The sequence below is a fragment of the Cryptomeria japonica genome, chromosome 1, assembly GCF_030272615.1.
Source record: "Cryptomeria japonica chromosome 1, Sugi_1.0, whole genome shotgun sequence".
Lineage (NCBI taxonomy): Eukaryota > Viridiplantae > Streptophyta > Pinopsida > Cupressales > Cupressaceae > Cryptomeria > Cryptomeria japonica.
In genome coordinates, this window is record NC_081405.1 from 447459886 (window position 1) to 447479258 (window position 19373).

Below are 19373 nucleotides of genomic sequence, written 5' to 3' on the forward strand. Positions count from 1 at the left end.
AAAAAAACAGACTCAAATGCTCAAAAAAAAAAACATTTTTTAATTTTATTATAGGCCTGCAAAACTGGATTTTCACTAATATGACGGGTAAACATGTCTGAATCACTTCCAAAAGCACTTAGAAATAATGAGCAGCAGCATGGTAATAAATTTCACAAAAACTTAGAACTCGGTAGTGCATAAAAAAGTGGTTGAAGGTGTGCAATATTGGACTTTTCACTGATATGAAAGGTAAACAGGTCTGAATCATAGCCAAAATCACTCAAAAATATGAATAACAGCTTGGTAATGAATTTCACAAACACGGAAAACTTTGTAGTGCATAAAGAAGTGGTTGTAGGTCATAATAGTAATGGAAGACTATCAAAATATCCCCCAACCAGAAAGAAACAATGAACTACATGCAAACAAGTGCTAGCATATTGACAATGAATTTTCAATTATGAATGCATATTGAGTGGTGACAATGAATTCTGAATTATGAATGCATGTTGACAATGAATTCTGAACACAAATGCCAAATGTGGTATGTTAAGGTTCTATAATGTATATATACCTACTTTATTCATGTTTTCATATGTATACATGCTTTATCTATTTTTCATATGAATATTTAATTTTTCCCTATATATTATAAATTTTATATAGCCGTCCCCCCGCTGTCCCCAAAATTGGCAAAAAAATTTGCCATCCCAGAAACTTGTCCCGTCGTCCCCGTCCCGGAAACTCGGGGTAACATAGAGAAATACATATGTGTAGATTTTGAAAATGCTTAGTGAGGTGCATGCTTGTCCATTAACTCAATTTTTTTTGACAAAACCTGCTTTCTGTGATGTGCACTCTTGTCATCAACACATTTGAACATCGTTGAAAAATCTTGTTTGCATTTATATGTTTCCACTAGTAGGTGTATGCTAAAACATTGGATGATGAAAATTTAACTTCAAGTTTTTGATTTTCTGTTGTTTTGATGCACACACATATCTCATCACATGCTTGTTCTCATGCATTGAAAATGGTTGAATGAATGATCTGCTCTATGTTGATTTGTGCATTAAAAATGCATTCCATTTCTTCAAAATTTCACTTCTTTACAAAGTCTGCCGTCCAACATGTGCACCTATACATTTGAACTTGAAGACTTCAACTTCTGTATGCACCTATGAATTCTTCCTTGCGCTTGTAAACTTTCCTTGGTGTGTCTTCTCTATTTGCCACATTAGGTGTGCCAAGGCCTTTGTGCACACCTGGCTTCATGACATTACATAGCCAACTTTTGGATTCGAAAGCCTTGTTTCCTTCATCAAGATTGCTTTCTTCAAGAGCCTCTTTCCACGATCTTGCATACACTTACAAAAGGATGAAATGATCACCAAACGATGTATATTGTAAAAGATTTGGTCATGACTTTTTGAGAAAACAAAGAATTTAGTTTAAGAACTTGACACAATATGAAATTTCTGTATGACAATAGTGAGATGTAGGATATGGGTATGGGAATGCCATTTTGAAACAATGTGCTAATTATATCAATAAGGGCGTGACTATACGGATAGAAATGTAATCAGTAGGAGATGTGGCTATAGGTACATGGTTGGCATATAAAGCCTAATGCCTGTTGTAAATATCTTGAAAAAACATGAAATAGGTCTGCCTCAATTTTAAAAGACTCAATATTTATTATATCTTAGTTTAAACAAATTGAACGTTTATTGTACTAGTAATTAGTAGTTTTTATCATGATATTGTTCCAATGGTCATCTCTTGGTCCACAAGTAAGGAGTTGGTGTATTTGTTTGTGATATTTGAAAAAACATGTGATTATCCTATGTGGATCTCTCAATGTTAATTGTCCCAACAAAATATTTTCTAGTTTTATAAAAGTTAGAAATCTAGTAAACATTCCTACCCCCTTTCTTTATTTCCAGCCTTTCCTAGAATATTGTCTTCATGCAGTTCCTGCTTCTGCAGAGTTCTCTCTTCATGTTGTGAGTATGCCTGAAATATGGAGTGACAATTCTTGAGTCAATATTTTTGCAGATGGCAGATGAACTCAATTCGATGTTAGCTACTAATGTCAGAATTGTTACTGGAGAAAATAAAAAGCCAGCATATGGAGGAGATGAAGAATCTTTCCTAAGAAAAGTTGTGACGCCCATTTATGAAGTCGTTGCAAAGGTGATGGTTTTCTATTTGTATTCATATATCCTCCCACAGTATAATGTCTTTTACAATAGTGATGTGTTAATAAATTTTGTCTTGACTTATCCTGTTACATATTTCATAAGTATAGGAGGCAAAGAGAAATAGAGGTGGCAGAGCCAAACACTCAGAATGGAGAAACTATGATGATCTGAATGAGTTTTTCTGGTATGTTATCTTGCAGCAATAATTAATATGCTTTAGGTTTTGAAATAAGTGGTATGTAATGTTGGTACATGACTGTTCTTTGTCAGGTCAGAAAATTGTTTCAGCCTAAACTGGCCGATGAAAGAAGATGCTGATTTTTTTTATGTGCCAAAGGAAAATGAAAGGCACCCTACTCTGAAGGTGACAAATGATATTTCATGCCTTTCTTTTGAATGATCAATATTCTGTAAACATCCTCTACAATAAGACTGAGATACTATAAACAGCAATTGAGTATTAGTTCTCTTCAAGTTGTAATTATATTGCTGGTGTAATAAGCATTGGTTAGAATGTACAGAAACGAATTTGTGTTTTTTAAGTTGGAAACTATTACATTAATTTAATAATCTAATATATCATATTTGGAAGACTACTCCTTTTGGCAAAGGAAAAAGATGGGTTCCATTCTAGATGGCATTGGCAAGGAATTTAATTCTGCATAACCTCTTTTCATTGTTAATACCATCTTTCCATAACTGATTACTTTTGTACTAGTAAAATATGGAAGAAGGGTAAACGCAAGAGATCATTTATTCTTCAGTCTACTTTAATCAGTAGTGATTTAACTTCTAGTGCTTATATTACCTCATGTATGTAAGTTCAGTGATTTTTTATTTCTATTATCAGTCTCTTTTCTATTACTCAACATGAATTCCAAAGCTTCCTGTCATCTGCCATTTTTTGAACGATAAAATAGAACCTTGAAGTAAGGGAGGAACTTTTCTATCCTGAACTCTGTAAATACAGCTTTCAGGTGAAGGCTCTGTTACTAAATTTTCAATCATTGTTTGAGAATCTGCTCCTATATAAAAGGAACATATGAAGGATATAATGCAACTTAAGTAGTGATGAGGATTATAACTCCTCAATTACATCTGTTGTTGAAGTATCTGTTTAGTTTTTATTGTTCCTTCGGATAATAATTGCAAAATAGGAAAACCTATTGGTAGTGGTAATTTTTTATGGCATTATTTTATTCTGTGGATGACTAAAAAGGAAGAAATGTGAAATTGTTTTTAACATTGAAATCATAAGAATCAATTTACAACCAAAGCTGGTATACTGGGTCGTACAATGCAAGATTTTCATGAAGTGTGAAGGACTACCATAGGGGATGAAATTCAGAACCTGTCTTGTGTATGTAAAGATTCTTACGATCTAATCTAAGGACTATCGTGGTTTCTACACCACTTAGTGGATATAAAGAGGCATTTACTAGTTTAAATAGTGATTAAATAAAAATTAATCGATTATGGCTCTCAGAGCATCAAAAGTGGTCAGAAGACGGTATAAATGTCCTTAGTAGAAAAATATTTCTCAAGAAAAACTTGGCACTAAAAGATAATGGGTTTTTCAATTAATGGGGAAAGATCTGGGCTAGGGATAGTGTTCTAAATTAATTTTTTTTTGCCATAATCAGTGTCCACAAATTGTAAAAAATGGTAGAAAAGGAGGATTGACTGAAATGCTGGTTTTCTAGAATGATTTCACAATTAAATCATGATTTATTCTGGAATGATTGCTATTAAAATTGCTCTTTGTTGACCAAAAACCCGTTTGAGTGATTAAATGAAAAAACAGAGATTTTTTTGGGAAAAACTTAGCAGCAAGGCTGAGCAGAGATTAATTGGAGTAAATCATGATTTTTTAAATTTTTTTCTGCAACTATGCAAAAGTCTATGAACAAAATAAGCTAGACAGATTGCTTAATGCTATTACCACATAAAGAAAATGATGGCAAAACTAATTGAGAAGTCAGAAGAACTAAAATTTATAATTAGTTTTTCTCTTTGAAGAGTTAGGATGTGTAACGGCCCTAGTGATAGTTAAAGCTTGAAAATCTGCTAATATTGATTCCTATGCTACTCTCATGTACCATTTCAAGGCTGAATTTTTTTTAGTAATTAGTGAAGAAGTTGCGTTTTCTGGTCACCTGGCAGTCTTTGTTGTTTGTCTCATATTGTAGGAGTGATGTGGTCATAGGGCTATTAATGATCTGTACTGTCATAGGGTGAGAAATACAATTTGGTGAGACTAAAATATGGAACATAGTGCCATGCATTTATCATTTTAGGTCTACTTTAGTTCCTTTTTTATATTTGGTGGATTTACATTGATAGAAATCAATGGCACAAATCTGCTGTTGGAAATATGGCAATATGCCTACAGACATTATTTATGTATCTTTTTTAAGTCAGGTTATGATAATGGATTTAAATTTTATTTAACAAATATGAAAATGGTCTACATGTGTTAAACAAGCATGGCAACATTTATCAATCCCTTCTATCTGACATTTCTTTCACTTTATAGACTGTAAAGGCTTTATCATAATTGCTTAGACAAACCTAGATGCTTGTATGCAGCCATTGCTAATTGAAATAGTTTCTAACTCTGGAACACTCTTATGGCTAGGCTAAAAATAGTTGACAATGTTTATAAGTGAAGCAAGAGAAGTGGAACTGTTAGCAAAAAAATGAAAATAAGACATTAAGAAACAAGAAAATCTACCAGGAAAATGAAGAAAGCTGTTGTAGTCCTCACAGCCAAGTATTGGCTCTGGAAACACTGAAAATAACTCGTGATATTTTATTGTCTGAATTGTGGTCCTAACTGTACCTGGGTTGGAATAGGTTACAATTTACACTTTATGGCCATATCCAGAATGTGTTAGATAAGGAGACATTCATGTCTCAGTTGAGTCATATGGAGTATTAGAGGTTGTATTTGTAATTTCTTCAAATACATAATACAATATGGAGAATGTGATGGATATATGCCACAACCAATTTCTTATGGATGCTTATGGCAGAAACTCATGCTGCACGATTGTAAGCAGAATGTTACTCCATGTCAGTTAAAAAAAGTAAAACTCATATCCATGATCGAAGTATGAGAAATTAGATTATAGATTGGTTTGCATGTTGTTAGGATGAAAGATTAAACAGCTTTGTACACCAGAATCTCATATTAGTTTATTATTTTCTATATCACAGTATTTGAAGAAAATTTCCAATTTTTTTTATAAGCATGCTTTCCATTTGTTGTGACTGGGTTACAACTTTGAACTATGCACACTGTGATAATGGTACTTGTATAAGCCTTTCTGTCTTCATGCATTGATGCAAAGATGGAGTCAGTTTGTTTCACTTTCTATTGATCTTTGATGTGACTTACTATTTACTACTTTTGTTTCCTTTGACTTTGATGACGCTGGTTATTTACTTTAAATTTTGCAGGGTGCTATACAGAACCGAGGACCCAAATGGATTGCCAAAACAAATTTTGTTGAAACTCGTTCATTCTGGCATCTTTATAGAAGCTTTGATAGGATGTGGACATTTTTTATATTAGCTCTTCAGGTAGAGATCTTATATTCTATGTGATTGTTAGCTGACTTTTCTTGAATCTAAGGTGGACAGATGTTAGATTTCTTTTGGTTTCTTTCTTTGATAACTAGCGGGTTTATGTTTTTGAATTTTTTTGAAATCTACCAAGTGTCTGTTAGTTGTAATACTGTTAATCTTTCCATATATTGCAGGCCATGATAATTATTGCCTGGCACGCACCAGGTTCTCCAACTGAAATATTCTTTTCCTCTGTCTTTAAACAAGTTTTGAGTATATTCATAACAGCTGCAATACTGAAGTTCTTGCAAGGTACTTATTTTTCATCTATATGTGATAAGGATCAGCTTTCTTACATTCACGAAAGAATAAGTCATAACAATAAGCTTTTGGCTCATCTTCTTGCATATGATTTGATTTCGTGTACCTGAATTTTTAGATTTATTTCAACAATATAAAAATATCCAACCTGGTTTCACATGTTTCTTAAATCCCAAAATTAATGTCATTAAAATTTCCAAATACATAGATAGGGTTGTTTTGATTAAACCTTCTTGGACATTCCTTTAGCATGCTGTGATTTGAAAAATATGCGGTTAAGCTTGTACTATTTTTTCTAGTGAAATGCAGTCCCTAGTTGGGATAATATTTATGTGATGTGCATCCAGTCTTTTTATCTGTTAAAGAAAAAATTATCAATATTTCAAAATATGCTTTCTGTTTCAGTAACATTGAAAATTCAGAGCAAGAAACTCAAGGCTATTTGAAAACTATAGAAGAAAGAAAAAATAAAATTGGAATGGAGAAGATACCTCATTGAGTGGATTGATACTCTTGTAAATCAACCTGGAGTTTGCAGGATTTTGAAGAGATTCCAAATAATTGAACTCAACATAACTTTTTGGGGGAGGGGTATGGGGGGAGGAGGGTCTTGTAGGAGTAAGTGAACTAATTGTTGTGAAATTGATACATGAGCATCACTGGAAATTAAAATGATCTTGCATATCTCAAACAAGGCCAACCAAGGATAAGCTTTAAAGGGTTTGTAAATTTCACTTTGTGTAATGTCTCCTTTTTAAATTACCTTATATTTTGCCCTAGAATCACAAATTCAATAAAATAGGGAACATAATATAGCTAGAGATATAACTTTACCCAAAGCAAGATAGATCCTTGTTGAGATCTTGCAATCATGTTAGACAAATATTGAAGATGCAATTTCATAAATTCAACCATTACTAGGGTTAAAGATCATATATTCTTAATATTCTTAGTCATATAACCTATCTAATTTATTATTTGGGTTCAATCATAACGGAGCTTGGATAAGGATACATGATAGGATGCCCAAAGAGATCCTCTAACCTAGGCCCAAGAGCGGATATACCATCTCTCTTGGCCTTGTGGCCTTCCACCATCCATATGAGGTGGTGTACCTAGTGAGGTGTCCTATAGCTATTCTCCCTCATCATGCCACCCTTATTCACCCTCCTACAATTGAGACTCCCTTGAATCCATCCCAACAATCGATCAATGTAGAGGTTGGAGGAGAAACTACAATAGGCTGTCCAGAGCATCCTTCCCATCTAAGCCCAAGGGCACAAAGCATCCAACCAAGACAACTCGATCCCTTGGCCCACAAGTGGCAAGAACATCCAACTAAGACAATTCTACCCCTTGGGGTGGTGTTTAGTATTTGACCTCATCACAGTTTTCCCTCCTTGTATTCCCTCAGTCACCTCACCATGATTGATTGCAGCTATCTGATGAATAGATTAGAAATCAAGATATTCCATGTTTATTGCCTATATTAGTATATGAGGAATTGTGCATGAGAATTATTATCATGCTGCATTCATTAAGCATAAATAACTATCCCTGCATATATTAAGTATATACCTTAAAAATACCACAATTGAATAGCCATGCTACAACCTGCAATAAATAGTGATTTCTAGACTGATCTATATGCCTGATTCGCTGATGTATTAAGAATGGATCTGTTCTTATGAACACTGATGCTATTTCAGTTGTTTTTTGTAATTTCCCCTTTCGGGATTACCCTAGAATCACGAATCCAAATAAACACAAAACATAATATAGTTAGAGATATAATTTTACCCAAAAAGATGTAAAACAAAATAACTCCTTGCTGAGATCCTGCAGTCATTTTAGACAAATATTGAAGATGCAATTCATAAGATCAACCATTACTAAGGTTTAAGATTATATATCCGTAATTATTTTAACTGTATAACATATCTTAATTGCTATTTGGGTTCAACTATAATGGAGTTTTGATAAGGAGACATGATAGGGTGCCCAAGAGATCCTCTACCCTAGGCCCAAGAGTTGATATACCATCCCTCTTGGCCTCATGTGGCCTTCCGCCATCTCATATGAGGTGGTGCACCTAGTGAGGAATCCTACAACCATTCCTTTCATCATGCCATCCTTATTCTCCTCCCTATGATTGGGCTCCTTAATCCAATGGTCAACCATGGTAGAGGTTTTGAGGTGAAACTACAATAGGGTGTCTGGTACATCCTTCCCTTCTAAGCCCAAGGGCAGGGCACTCCTTGCACCCCTTGGCCTCATGGGACCATCGGTCATCCACCATGGGATAGTGTGCTTAGAAGAGGACCTCATAACTCTCGCCCCTCCTTGTATTCCCTCATTATCCCTATCATGGTTGTTTGCAGCATTTAAGCAAACATATGAGGAATTACACATTATTGTCTATATTCCAGAATCAATATATATAGGGATCCATCATAATATAATATCATTAGTTATGCATAGAATTATATTAAGCCGCCTACCACAAGAGTTACTACTTCATACCAAATTACTTGTGTAATGCTCAGGGTTATGGCCTGAATCTTATATCAGATCTGTTCTTGTTCAGCATATAGATCTGCTATAAATAATCTTCTAAAACTGATCATATATCTTCTCAAGATCTGCTCATGTATCTTCTTAAGATCTGCTTAATCACTTTCTTAAAATCTGCTTATGAAATCTGATTTCGATAATTTCAGATCTGCTTATAAGTTTGCTGATGAATGGAAAGATATTCCTAAAAAGATTGTCATTCACATCTCCTCTTAACCTTGTTTTATACCGTTGTTTGATTGTCATTCACATCTCTTCTTAAGATTGTCATTCAAGGGAGGTTGGCCCTTGCAAAAACAAATATATATTTAATTTAAATCTCGAGGGGCACTAAAACTCAAAGGGTCGGCCCTTATCATTGCTAATTATTTGATATTTATGCTGGGTCGGATTGCACTAGAAATTTCCATCAGGCCAATTGTTTATTGCTTATTTTGGGGGTCGGCCTTGCATTTATTAGTCGAGTAGGTTAGATTATTTATTTACTTGCATGCTGTCACAGATGTGGCATGTGTCTAGTGTAGCCAAAAGTATGTTTAACTTTAAGTTCTACAATCATATCTGTTGGAGCCGCTGTGTGCATTTCCTAAACAATGATCTCAAGGACATCAACAAAATTGAGATCAAATAGATTGTAGCTGATGCAAAAGATGTGTGTTTGCTTGTCTGCAATCACAACATGTCACATGCTCTAGTTCAATCTTTCTCTAAAAGGGAATCTATCAAACTCATTGAAACCAAATATGCATCCTACTTTTTGGTTAGATGCCAAATGTATAATCTTTGGTGATTAGATATGGGGATTCAGACATTTCTAATCTTGCAGAAATGTATGAGTGCATAAATAACAAGCTTTGCCAAATTGAGGTTTTTGTTCAATAGAGAGAGCTCACCTTGTAGTTCTATGATAAGCACATTTTTCTGGTGATTTTGTAAAGGTGGGAGAAGCTCAAAACTCCTTTTGATGTGGCTTCCTATGTATTAAACACAATTGGCGTGCACAGGCATGGTATAATTATTTCCATAGATGATGTGTAATTGAAGAGGAGCATCATGAAGACCATTAAGATGGATGGTAAAGTGGAAGCCGTATTGATCCAACTTCAGTGGACCACATTTGGTGAACTTATGATATACATGAGTTCAACAAATATAGATGGGGATACTTTGGCACAAGAGTGCGCTGTGTGTTTGTGGTAATCGTCTGTGCATTCATCATTGTTACACACTTGCCATTCAGTTCTTATCACTGGTGGTAAAATATCTTATTGCACTTTTTTTGTTTAATTTGCTTCAGCAAATATGGTTTGTTCTCAGGTAGATAATAAAGATGTGCCATCCTTGTTCGAAGGCAATTAAGTTCCACCTCTTCCTCTACTTGTTAAGCTAGCTCCTCTCTTCATTGAAGTAAACTCAACTCCTCTTTGATGGTTGTGTTGATATGTTTTTTACGCACATGCAAACACAAAATAAAATACCCAAAAGTATCTTATCCTCTCTTGAACAAAGCTTCTCAAATGGTGAAGATTGGCTTAAGGATCACTTGAGACAACTCTAAGGTTCCGATATGTCGGGTCACGTTGTTTGGATAAGCTCAATGGTTTGATGTGATTATGCTGGAATCACAAGAGGACTTACGTTGAATTGTTGAATGTTTGAATTGCTGGAACTCGATCATCCAATGTTGCAATCTTGTGATGCTTTTTGTCCTAAACTAGCCTGATTTGAGAAAAGAGCAAAAGATAAAGAGTTGAGGAATTCTATCTTAAAGCCTAGAATGCAAGAATATGGGTGAATGATTAGATGGAATCCTATTGGGCGAGGTCTCACCATCAACTCGAACAATTTGTCACAAGCTCAGTGCAATCTTCTAAGGTGCAATTCAAAGATGTTCAAATCATTATCATCAAACATTGATTACCATCCAAGTTAATGCATAAACAATGGATGCATAACAATTTGAAGTTAAGCTCATATCATTCCAGTTGACCACACAAGGCACACTTACAATCAGCAAGAGGCTAGTGGTATGGACTAAACGGATTCCACACAAATGCATTCAACAATTTCCTCCATTCAACCTAATCAACATGAAAGTAAATTGAGAAGTAATGATCATGCGAATGGTTGAAGTAACAAATCAAATCCACCATAACTTCAATGAAATCAATTGTTCTTTACAACAAGGCTTTGACACAATCTTTGCCTTCTCCTAATCTAAATTCTATTCTAATCTAGCTATTATTCTATTCCTATCTATTCCTCTATTCTCTCTATTAACCTTTACAAAATCAAGAGCTTGAGCCTTTTATAATGCTCTCAATACAATTCAATGGCTCTAATCAATTTGAGATCGATGGCCGAGATTTTACAATGAAAACCCTAATTAGGGTTTGTTACAACAAACTCAATTTTGGCCAATGAAATAATATCAACACTTTGGCATGACCAATAGATGATAAGGGTAGGTGCCTCAAAGTTTGTGCCTTTATGTATGAGTCAAGTTCATTGCATCTAGACATGTTGATGTGGAACTCCTTTGATTGGTAGAGATAGTGACTAGGATGATGACTAGGATTCCACCTTTCACTTGCTTTTTGTAGGCTTGATAGATCATTCATTCATGAATATTTCTTGATACTCAACATTATCGAGCTTCATCGATGATGATGATGATCTTCTAACTTTGATTAACTCTTCTAAAAGTATCCTCCTGAGGTTTTCAATGATGGAGGTGCAAGGTACAGATTTTAGTTTTGAAGTATTTATGTGCCTTAGAACGAACTCTTGATGTCACCACTGCCTCTCTCCTTTGGAATTCCTTCTCTGTGACTCCCTTCATGTTGTTGATGTTGTGGTTCATGTCTTTGTGTAAGTGAGTGCTTCTTGTGTGATCTCCTTCTTATTTTTGTCTATGAAGTTCCCTCAAGGGTATCTTCTTTGTATCTTAATCTTGATGTTGGAATTTGATCTTTGAGAGATTTGTTTCAATCCTCCTTTAATGCGATCTCCTTGATTTCTTTCTTCATCTTCTGCAAAACAAACAAGCAAGCATCAAACACATATGATATTCCTTCTAGTATAACCTCCTAGTTTGATGTAATTATGTGATTTCATGTGATTTGCAGGTTTAACAAGGGCATCTATAGAGGAGGTCACTCCTTGGTTTGAGCAAATTTGTTGTCTCCTTGATGAATTCGCTTCTTCCTTCGTGAATTTTGCTGTCACTATTGATTGGAGTCGCTGCTTCGGGATCAGATTTGATGTTGATGCTTGACTGAATTCGCTGTAGATGATGATTGAACTCACTGCCTTGCTGATCTGCTCCTGAAGTTCGCTGATTAGAAAGAGAAGTTGGATTTGATTGGTGTTTGAAATGATTGCTTGAGCTTCTTCTTATAGGCGATTAGGGGAAGATTGTGTCTTTTTCCATATAGGCCGATTTAGTGTAATAAAATAAAATTAGTAAATCCTTTCAAGCTGGCTGACTTACTATTAGACTATTGAGAGGATTCGCTCATCTATCTCAATTCCTGAAGTTCGCTCATCTAGCTTCAAACATGAAGTTCGCTCATGTGTATCAAATCTTGAAGTTCGCTCAACCTCTTGAGAACATGAATTTCACTCATATACTTCATTTTGTGAAATTCGCTCATGTCCCTCAAATTGTGAAGTTCGCTCATGTGGCTCAAGTTGTGAAGTTCGTTCATGTGGCTTGATCCTTGAAGTTCGCTCATCTCCCTTCATTCTTGAAGTTCACCCATCTACCTCATGTTGTGAAGTTCACTCATGTACCTTAAAACATGAAGTTTGCTCATTCCTTCTAGTTCATGAAGTTGACTTCTTACTCGTCTTTCATCATTCAAAATCGTTCTCTCTTAGGCATGCTAAAGTATCAAATTAGCTCTAGGAAAAGATCTATTAGCTGCCTTGAATCTTGTCTTGGGAAAATTCGCACATCTATGCTGATCCTTGAAGTTCGCTCATATGCTTTGATTCTTGAAGTTAGCTGATGTAGCTCCAAACATGAAGTTCGCTCATATGCTTTGATTCTTGAAGTTAGCTGATGTAGCTCCAAACATGAAGTTCGCTCATGTAGTCCAATTTCTGAAGTTCGCTCATGTGTCTTCATTTTTGAAGTTCGCTCTTGTTGTTGAATTCATGAAGTTTGTTTCAAAACTGAATCAACTCAAGGTAAATTTTGTCAAATTCCTTTCACTCCTCTACTTCCAACATGAACTTCGCTCATTTACCTCAAATCATGAAGTTCGCTCATGTAGCTGAGTTCATGAAGTTCGCTCATGCAGCTCAAGTTCATGAAGTTCGCTCACGTAGCTCAAGTTCATGAAGTTCGCTCACGTGTCTTGGATCTTGAAGTTCGCCCATGTAGTTTCATTCTTGAAATTCGCTCATCCTCTTGAGTTTATGAAATTCGCTCTTATAGGCCATTTTGTGAAATTCGCTCATCTCCCTTGAATCTTGAAGTTCGCTCATCCATCTCAAATGTCGAAATTTGCTCATGTCACTTGATTTGAGAAGTTCGCTCATCTACCTTGAAACATGAAGTTCGCTCATGTTGTCCAATTTGTGAAGTTCGCTCATGCGGCTTCATTTGTGAAGTTCGCTCATGCGGCTTCATTTGTGAAGTTCGCTCATGTGTCTTGATTTGTAAAGTTTGCTCATATGCTTTCATTCTTGAAGTTCGCTTCTCTCACCAAGTACTTGAAGTTAGATCCTATCATCCATCACATGAAGCGACTCTTGAACTTCGCCTTTCGATCTTGCTCTTGAAACCACTCTTTCCTTAGCTTGTGAAATTCACTCCTATGCTGTTAAAGGTAAAATTCGCTCATCTCCCTCAAATTGTGAAGTTCACTCATCTCCTCCAACTTGTGAAGTTCGCTTGTCTTGCCTCAAACATGAAGTTAACTTGCCTTTCATTATCCCAAATTCGAAATCATTCTCTCCTAAACGCGTTGAGGCATCAAATTAGCTTCAAGGAAATGATCTATTATTTGCATTTTGTTGCAGGCAAACAAATTTGCTCTCCTAGGCCTAAACATGAAGTTCGCTTTCATCGTTGAATTCACGAAGTTCGCTCACTTATGCTTAACATGAAGTAAACCTCATGAGGACTTGGAGATGAAGTAGATTTGCAAAATGAGCTTATCTTCAATCATTTTGTTGCATATTGATTCAATCCTTAGACTGTCCCATTCTATCGCTCAAACTCATATTCACACATATACTCAAACAATGCACTAAGGGAAATTCGCTCTCCTACCTCTCAACATGAAGTTCTCTCATATAGCCTAATTTTTGAAGTTGAAGCTTGCTCCTCTTTTTGCTTTTGAGGCTGAGCTTATGAAGTGGATTTCAAGCCAAGACTAAACTCTCCTTTGCTCACTTTCACTTACTTTCTCAACTTCAATACATGATAACATGCTCAGCATGAGATCTTAGGATGAGTTTTTGCTCTTGTGGGAGGAGTGGAAGAAGTTTGCTACACAACGGGTGCATATGAAGTGAAGTTTGCTCCTCAAGAGAAGCACTTGAAGTGACCCTCTAATCAGCAATCCTTCTTCACTCATGATTGAATTCATGATATCTAGACTTTACAAACTTACTCACTTCACACTCATACAAGGCTATCCACCTGACTCCTAGCTTCTGACCAGCTATACCCCTCTAATGCAAAGGCTAATAGCTAAGGACTCTAACACTACCTAGAAAGCAGGAAATAAAGTGGGGGTCCTCATTTGTGATGGGGCGATGTGTGAATACCTCACAACAGGTTGTCATTGTGATTCACTCATCTGAGAGGCTATAAATATGTATACTTTGTTTTTATTATAGAATACGAAGGCAACAAGAATGTCTATTTCTATTAACTTTTTTATCTTTTCTTTATGTAAGCATAGAAATTTTTATGGTAATTAGTTTGATTGCCAAAGGTCTTGGTTAGAGTTTTCAGGGTCATATCTAAAATCCTACAATCACAGGTTTGTAATTCCTCTATTGTTAAGAGAAATCAGTGTACATACAAGTTCATTCTCTCCATCTAGAATATCATGCTTACCTTTAGGAGAGTGGAGATAAGGTGAATAAAAAGAGTCCATAAGTATGTTGAGATGTAGAGCCTGAGGAGCTGACGTAGATTGATTAGGATCAGGTTGCATATACATGGTTTGCTGGTACCCAGTTGCAAGAGCTAGATGAATCTACAAGTTCCAAAAATTAGGAGTATTGCATGGCATTTGTCTTGGAGATCTGACAATGAGTTGAATTAGCCTTTGTGGTTTGTATCTTTAAATTGATAAATAATGTACATATTTGGATTAATTATTGGCAAATTGTTAAACTTTGTGTAAATTTCGGCTTCTTCTGTTCATATTGTTTACATAAATGATGAATTGGAACTTCTCATACTTTTTATCTGTTCAATTAAATTTTAAATATTAATTTTTTATGTTATTTAACAGCTGTTCCACTCCCGTCTCCAAAATCTGAAAGGAAATTGCTGTTCTGAAAATTTGTCTCCATCCCTGTCTCTGAGAAACATTGATTTAAGGTCATTATAATTAAAAGATCCACCCCCTACATGAATGACAATTGAACCCTGATTTCTGATACAATATTTTCCAAGTGTGGTACAGTGCCAGTTTCTTTAATAAAGCCCTTTGTTATTATAGATACAACTTTTGCCATGCTAGTGAACATTGAATGGGTTAGGAAATGACTTATTGAAAGCAATAAATTTCTGGCAGTGAATGTATTGACCAAATATTATATCAGTTGCACTTGTTGTAGTTTCTAGTTTTGTGCACTTGAATTAGAAAATCTCCGCTCTAGGCATTTCACAAAAAAATATTTGAATATACTGGTTCCATATATAATAATGTATAACAAGAGGGCTAATAAAAGGATGGGTGTGTATATTTGATTGTAAATTAAGATAACAGCATCTGGAAAGCAATATAGTTCTCTTATTTCTTTTTATTGCAGCTATACTTGATATAGTCCTAAGCTGGAGAGCAAGGCAGTCCATGAAGAAAACCCAGATTCTTCGACTTATATTGAAGTTTGTAATAGCTGCTGCATGGGTCATCATTCTTCCAGCTTGTTATGTCCATTCTTGGGATAATCCAACTGGTCTCTTAAGAAGTCTAAAGAATTGGGTTGGACAATGGAAAAGTCCTTCATTGTATATTGTAGCAGTTGTAATATACTTAATACCCAATTATTTAGCGGCAATATTGTTTTTGTTTCCGATGGTGAGGCGATTTGTTGAAAGCTCAAATTGGAGAATTTTCACAATTCTAACATGGTGGCAGCAGGTGAGCATGTTACATAACTGTCTCTTAAAATCTGGCCCACCATTCTCATTTTGAGCTTATGAGATCCTTGTATTGCATTTGATTAAATTGTAGTAACTAGCTATGAGGTTATGCTATCTATAATTTGGGGTGGGAATGTGGTTTGGCTGTTTAGACATTTCATTTCTATAATAAGTATAACATCAATATCAATCTACTTGTGGTCATTTGCAGCCAAGGCTATATGTTGGACGAGGAATGCATGAGAGCTTGTCATCTCTTTGCAAGTAATTTTCTAATTTTATAATCTTATATTGATGAATTTGAATTTGAGCATTGTGATGAATGAATTTAGATTATAGTACTGATTATGATTATATTTTATGTTTTCATATTTCAAAAATATTATTTGTCAAATTGCTAGGTATACATTGTTTTGGATCCTTTTACTCATAAGCAAGCTGGCTTTTAGCTACTATATTGAGGTAACAAGCTCACTTCTGATCTGAGGATTTTGCTTTTGAGAAAATATATTCTAATGCAATTTGCCTAGAAATATTTAGCAAAATATTTTGAATGTTAAAATGCATTAGTATATGTAATACTACTTTCATGAATGATTGAAAACAGAGTTTAAAAAATTGTTCCATTTGTACCCTTTTTAACTTTGGATCTTGAGTGGGAGTTGAGCTGTTTGAGTTTGGTGGTAAAATATGATGTGTGTTTATCAGATAAAACCGCTGGTTAAGCCTACAAAGGTGATCATGAAAATGAGCATTAGCAATTACCAATGGCATGAGCTGTTTCCACAAGGTAAGAGTATTAATTTTGAATAAGTCACTTATGATTGATTATACTGAGACAGTTCTCTAACATGGTCATTCTATTTTAGCAAAGAGTAATATAGGGGTAGTGATTGCTCTATGGGCTCCGATAATTCTGGTAAGCATGAATTTAGTTATCAAAATTATGTTATTTTCGTTGAGTATGGGCTCAGAATGCTGGTTTTTATTGTTGTTTAATTGGCTATGTTGATCTGCAATTATTCATCAATAGGTTTATTTCATGGATACACAAATTTGGTATGCAATCTTCTCCACTATCTTTGGAGGCATTTATGGAGCCTTTCGCCATCTTGGTGAGGTGTGTTGCTCTTTAAGTAATTTTTGTTGCTCTTTAATTAATTTTTGTTCTATTATTCTAAATTCATGTATATACTAAGTTACTGATTCGGTTATGGGTATTGATACGGATACGGGTACGGATCTGTCGGTATGGCAAACTATTTTTTCCCTTGGGGATGGGTACGGGCACGTCTATACATATATCATATATCATATATGTTTAAACATCAAAATCATGATTATTACAATCCATGCAATGTAACTTTCCCATACATAAATCCATAATTGCCAATAAATATTCATAATATCGTAATATCATATTCATAATTTGCAAAAATGATAATATTCAACTTTCAAGTCTCAAAATGTCATGACACAATGAAAATTGAAATTACAAGCCATATGGGATTTAATCTTCATATTCATCTTGATTTGGTTCAACTTCAACATCATTTGAACCAAAATCCATTGGATTGCCACTCCCACTAGTTACTTCTGTCTCAAGTTTCAAAGCTGCCTCTCTATAGAGTCTTGGGCAAGCTATGCAACTGTAGCATCTAAATACACACACTTAGGGGCTAGATTGCAATTCCTTGTCGAACCTGCATTATATTCAGGTTTTTTATGTGACAATAGACTAACGTTGGAGTGTATGTAGACCAAATCCTTTGCTTTTTTTGCACCTAAATGATTGCACTTGACTGAGTGGATGGAGTAAGTACTCCGATTCTGCTCAGCTGAAGAAAAAATTGCAACCTGTTGAGTTTGCATACAACGTTTAATTAAAAACTTAAAAGTTAAAACATAATTATAAATTATAAAATAAAAACATTTTAATATGATAGCATCGAATGGAAAACAATAAAAACAAAAAATAAAAAGATACATACTTGGGAGAGAATTTTAATTGCAAGAGGCTACAAGAAAATGGAGCCTTGACCATGTACGTACTAACACTCATCAACATTCATCCCAAATCTGGCATGAAGAGCTTCAGTATCATGATATTTTGAAAATATGAATTGGCCAAACTCCTTCAAGACAGTAGTTTCATCATCTGAATATACCTTTTTAAATGCAGCCCTAAGCCAGTAGCAACCTCCGCATCTCTATATGGTGGCACCTTCCTTGGCAATGCAAGCATCTCTGCAATTTTTAGCATTGTTCGTTATGACTTTGACAACATTTTGAGGGCTCACCATGTCAATGTATTATATGAGGAAATTGGCAATGTAACATGCATCTCTCACTTTCCCCTCACAATCCACTGCTTTCAAAAACATTGCCCCTTTAGGGGACACTACTATAACGTTGATCAATGGTCTATTTTTGTAATCTTTCCATCTATCAAAAATGGACACTTGTTTCTGGCCATGTATCTTTGATGACTCTCAATTGTGTCTATACAGAAGCTTTCTCCTTCACCAATGGGGTGGTTTGCACCTTTTCATACTTGGGAAAGGAGGTGTATTGCAAAGGGTATGCAGCATCTCTTGAAAATAAGGTGATCTAACAATGTTGAAATGAATCCCATTGCCATAAATGCAATGAGCAACGCTGTGATCTACAACCTCTTCGCTTTCATTTTTGAAGGCCCTATTCAATGGGCCTACTTTTCGTGTAACCGCAACATCCTTTGGTGCAGAACGTGGTGGCATTGCCATGAAAAAATGTGTGCCAGCTGGTCTTGTGGAGCCACTAAGGGCCTCTTTGAGGTCGCCTTGGCAAGAGGATGATCAGTCTTTGGTTTATTGCTTCTCCTTTTGGCTTCCTCTCGTTCTCTAATATATTGGAGGATTAGAGCTTTTGGTAGCCCTTTGCTATCTGGCCCTGTATAAGCTTTTATTTCGTGTCTAGGGATGGCGCAAAAGTGACCCTTCACTTGAAAGTATGAGCTGGTATACTTTGTGACACAATGGTTACACTGCCAGAGAAAACTCCCACCACCAGACATTTGCTTGATCATCCTCCACTAGACATTTGCTTGATCATTGTTGAATAATGCCAAAGTGATAAATTGTCATTGATTTTAAAAGGGCTCGCTTCAGTTCAGGCCCCGACAACTAAACTAGAGGCAGAGCTTCCACTTGCAGCCATTATGTATGAATAATGAACCTAAAATGGGAAAATCAAAACATTATTGTAAAAAATTGGAAAAAATTCGGCATTATAATCCCCTATTATGCATACAAGTGTAAAAAAATATTCAAAACTTGAAAAATTAAAAAAAAAACCTTGAAAATCTTGAAAACATTCTCAAAAACTTGAACAAAATGAGGATT

The 19373-nt window shown here is 35.3% G+C and overlaps 1 protein-coding gene across 1 annotated transcript in view; it reads left to right on the forward strand.

The window, feature by feature from the left end:
- Positions 1 to 19373, forward strand: part of LOC131064527 (callose synthase 3) — a 124711-nt gene that overhangs the window by 49453 nt on the left and 55885 nt on the right. Inside the window, exons 10-20 of the mRNA XM_057998674.2 lie at positions 2041 to 2178; positions 2294 to 2370; positions 2457 to 2550; positions 5649 to 5771; positions 5951 to 6068; positions 15657 to 15988; positions 16202 to 16254; positions 16392 to 16452; positions 16699 to 16780; positions 16860 to 16909; positions 17024 to 17110. Of these exons, the coding sequence (XP_057854657.2) occupies positions 2041 to 2178; positions 2294 to 2370; positions 2457 to 2550; positions 5649 to 5771; positions 5951 to 6068; positions 15657 to 15988; positions 16202 to 16254; positions 16392 to 16452; positions 16699 to 16780; positions 16860 to 16909; positions 17024 to 17110 (1215 nt within the window). The remainder of the gene's footprint in view (positions 1 to 2040; positions 2179 to 2293; positions 2371 to 2456; positions 2551 to 5648; positions 5772 to 5950; positions 6069 to 15656; positions 15989 to 16201; positions 16255 to 16391; positions 16453 to 16698; positions 16781 to 16859; positions 16910 to 17023; positions 17111 to 19373) is intronic.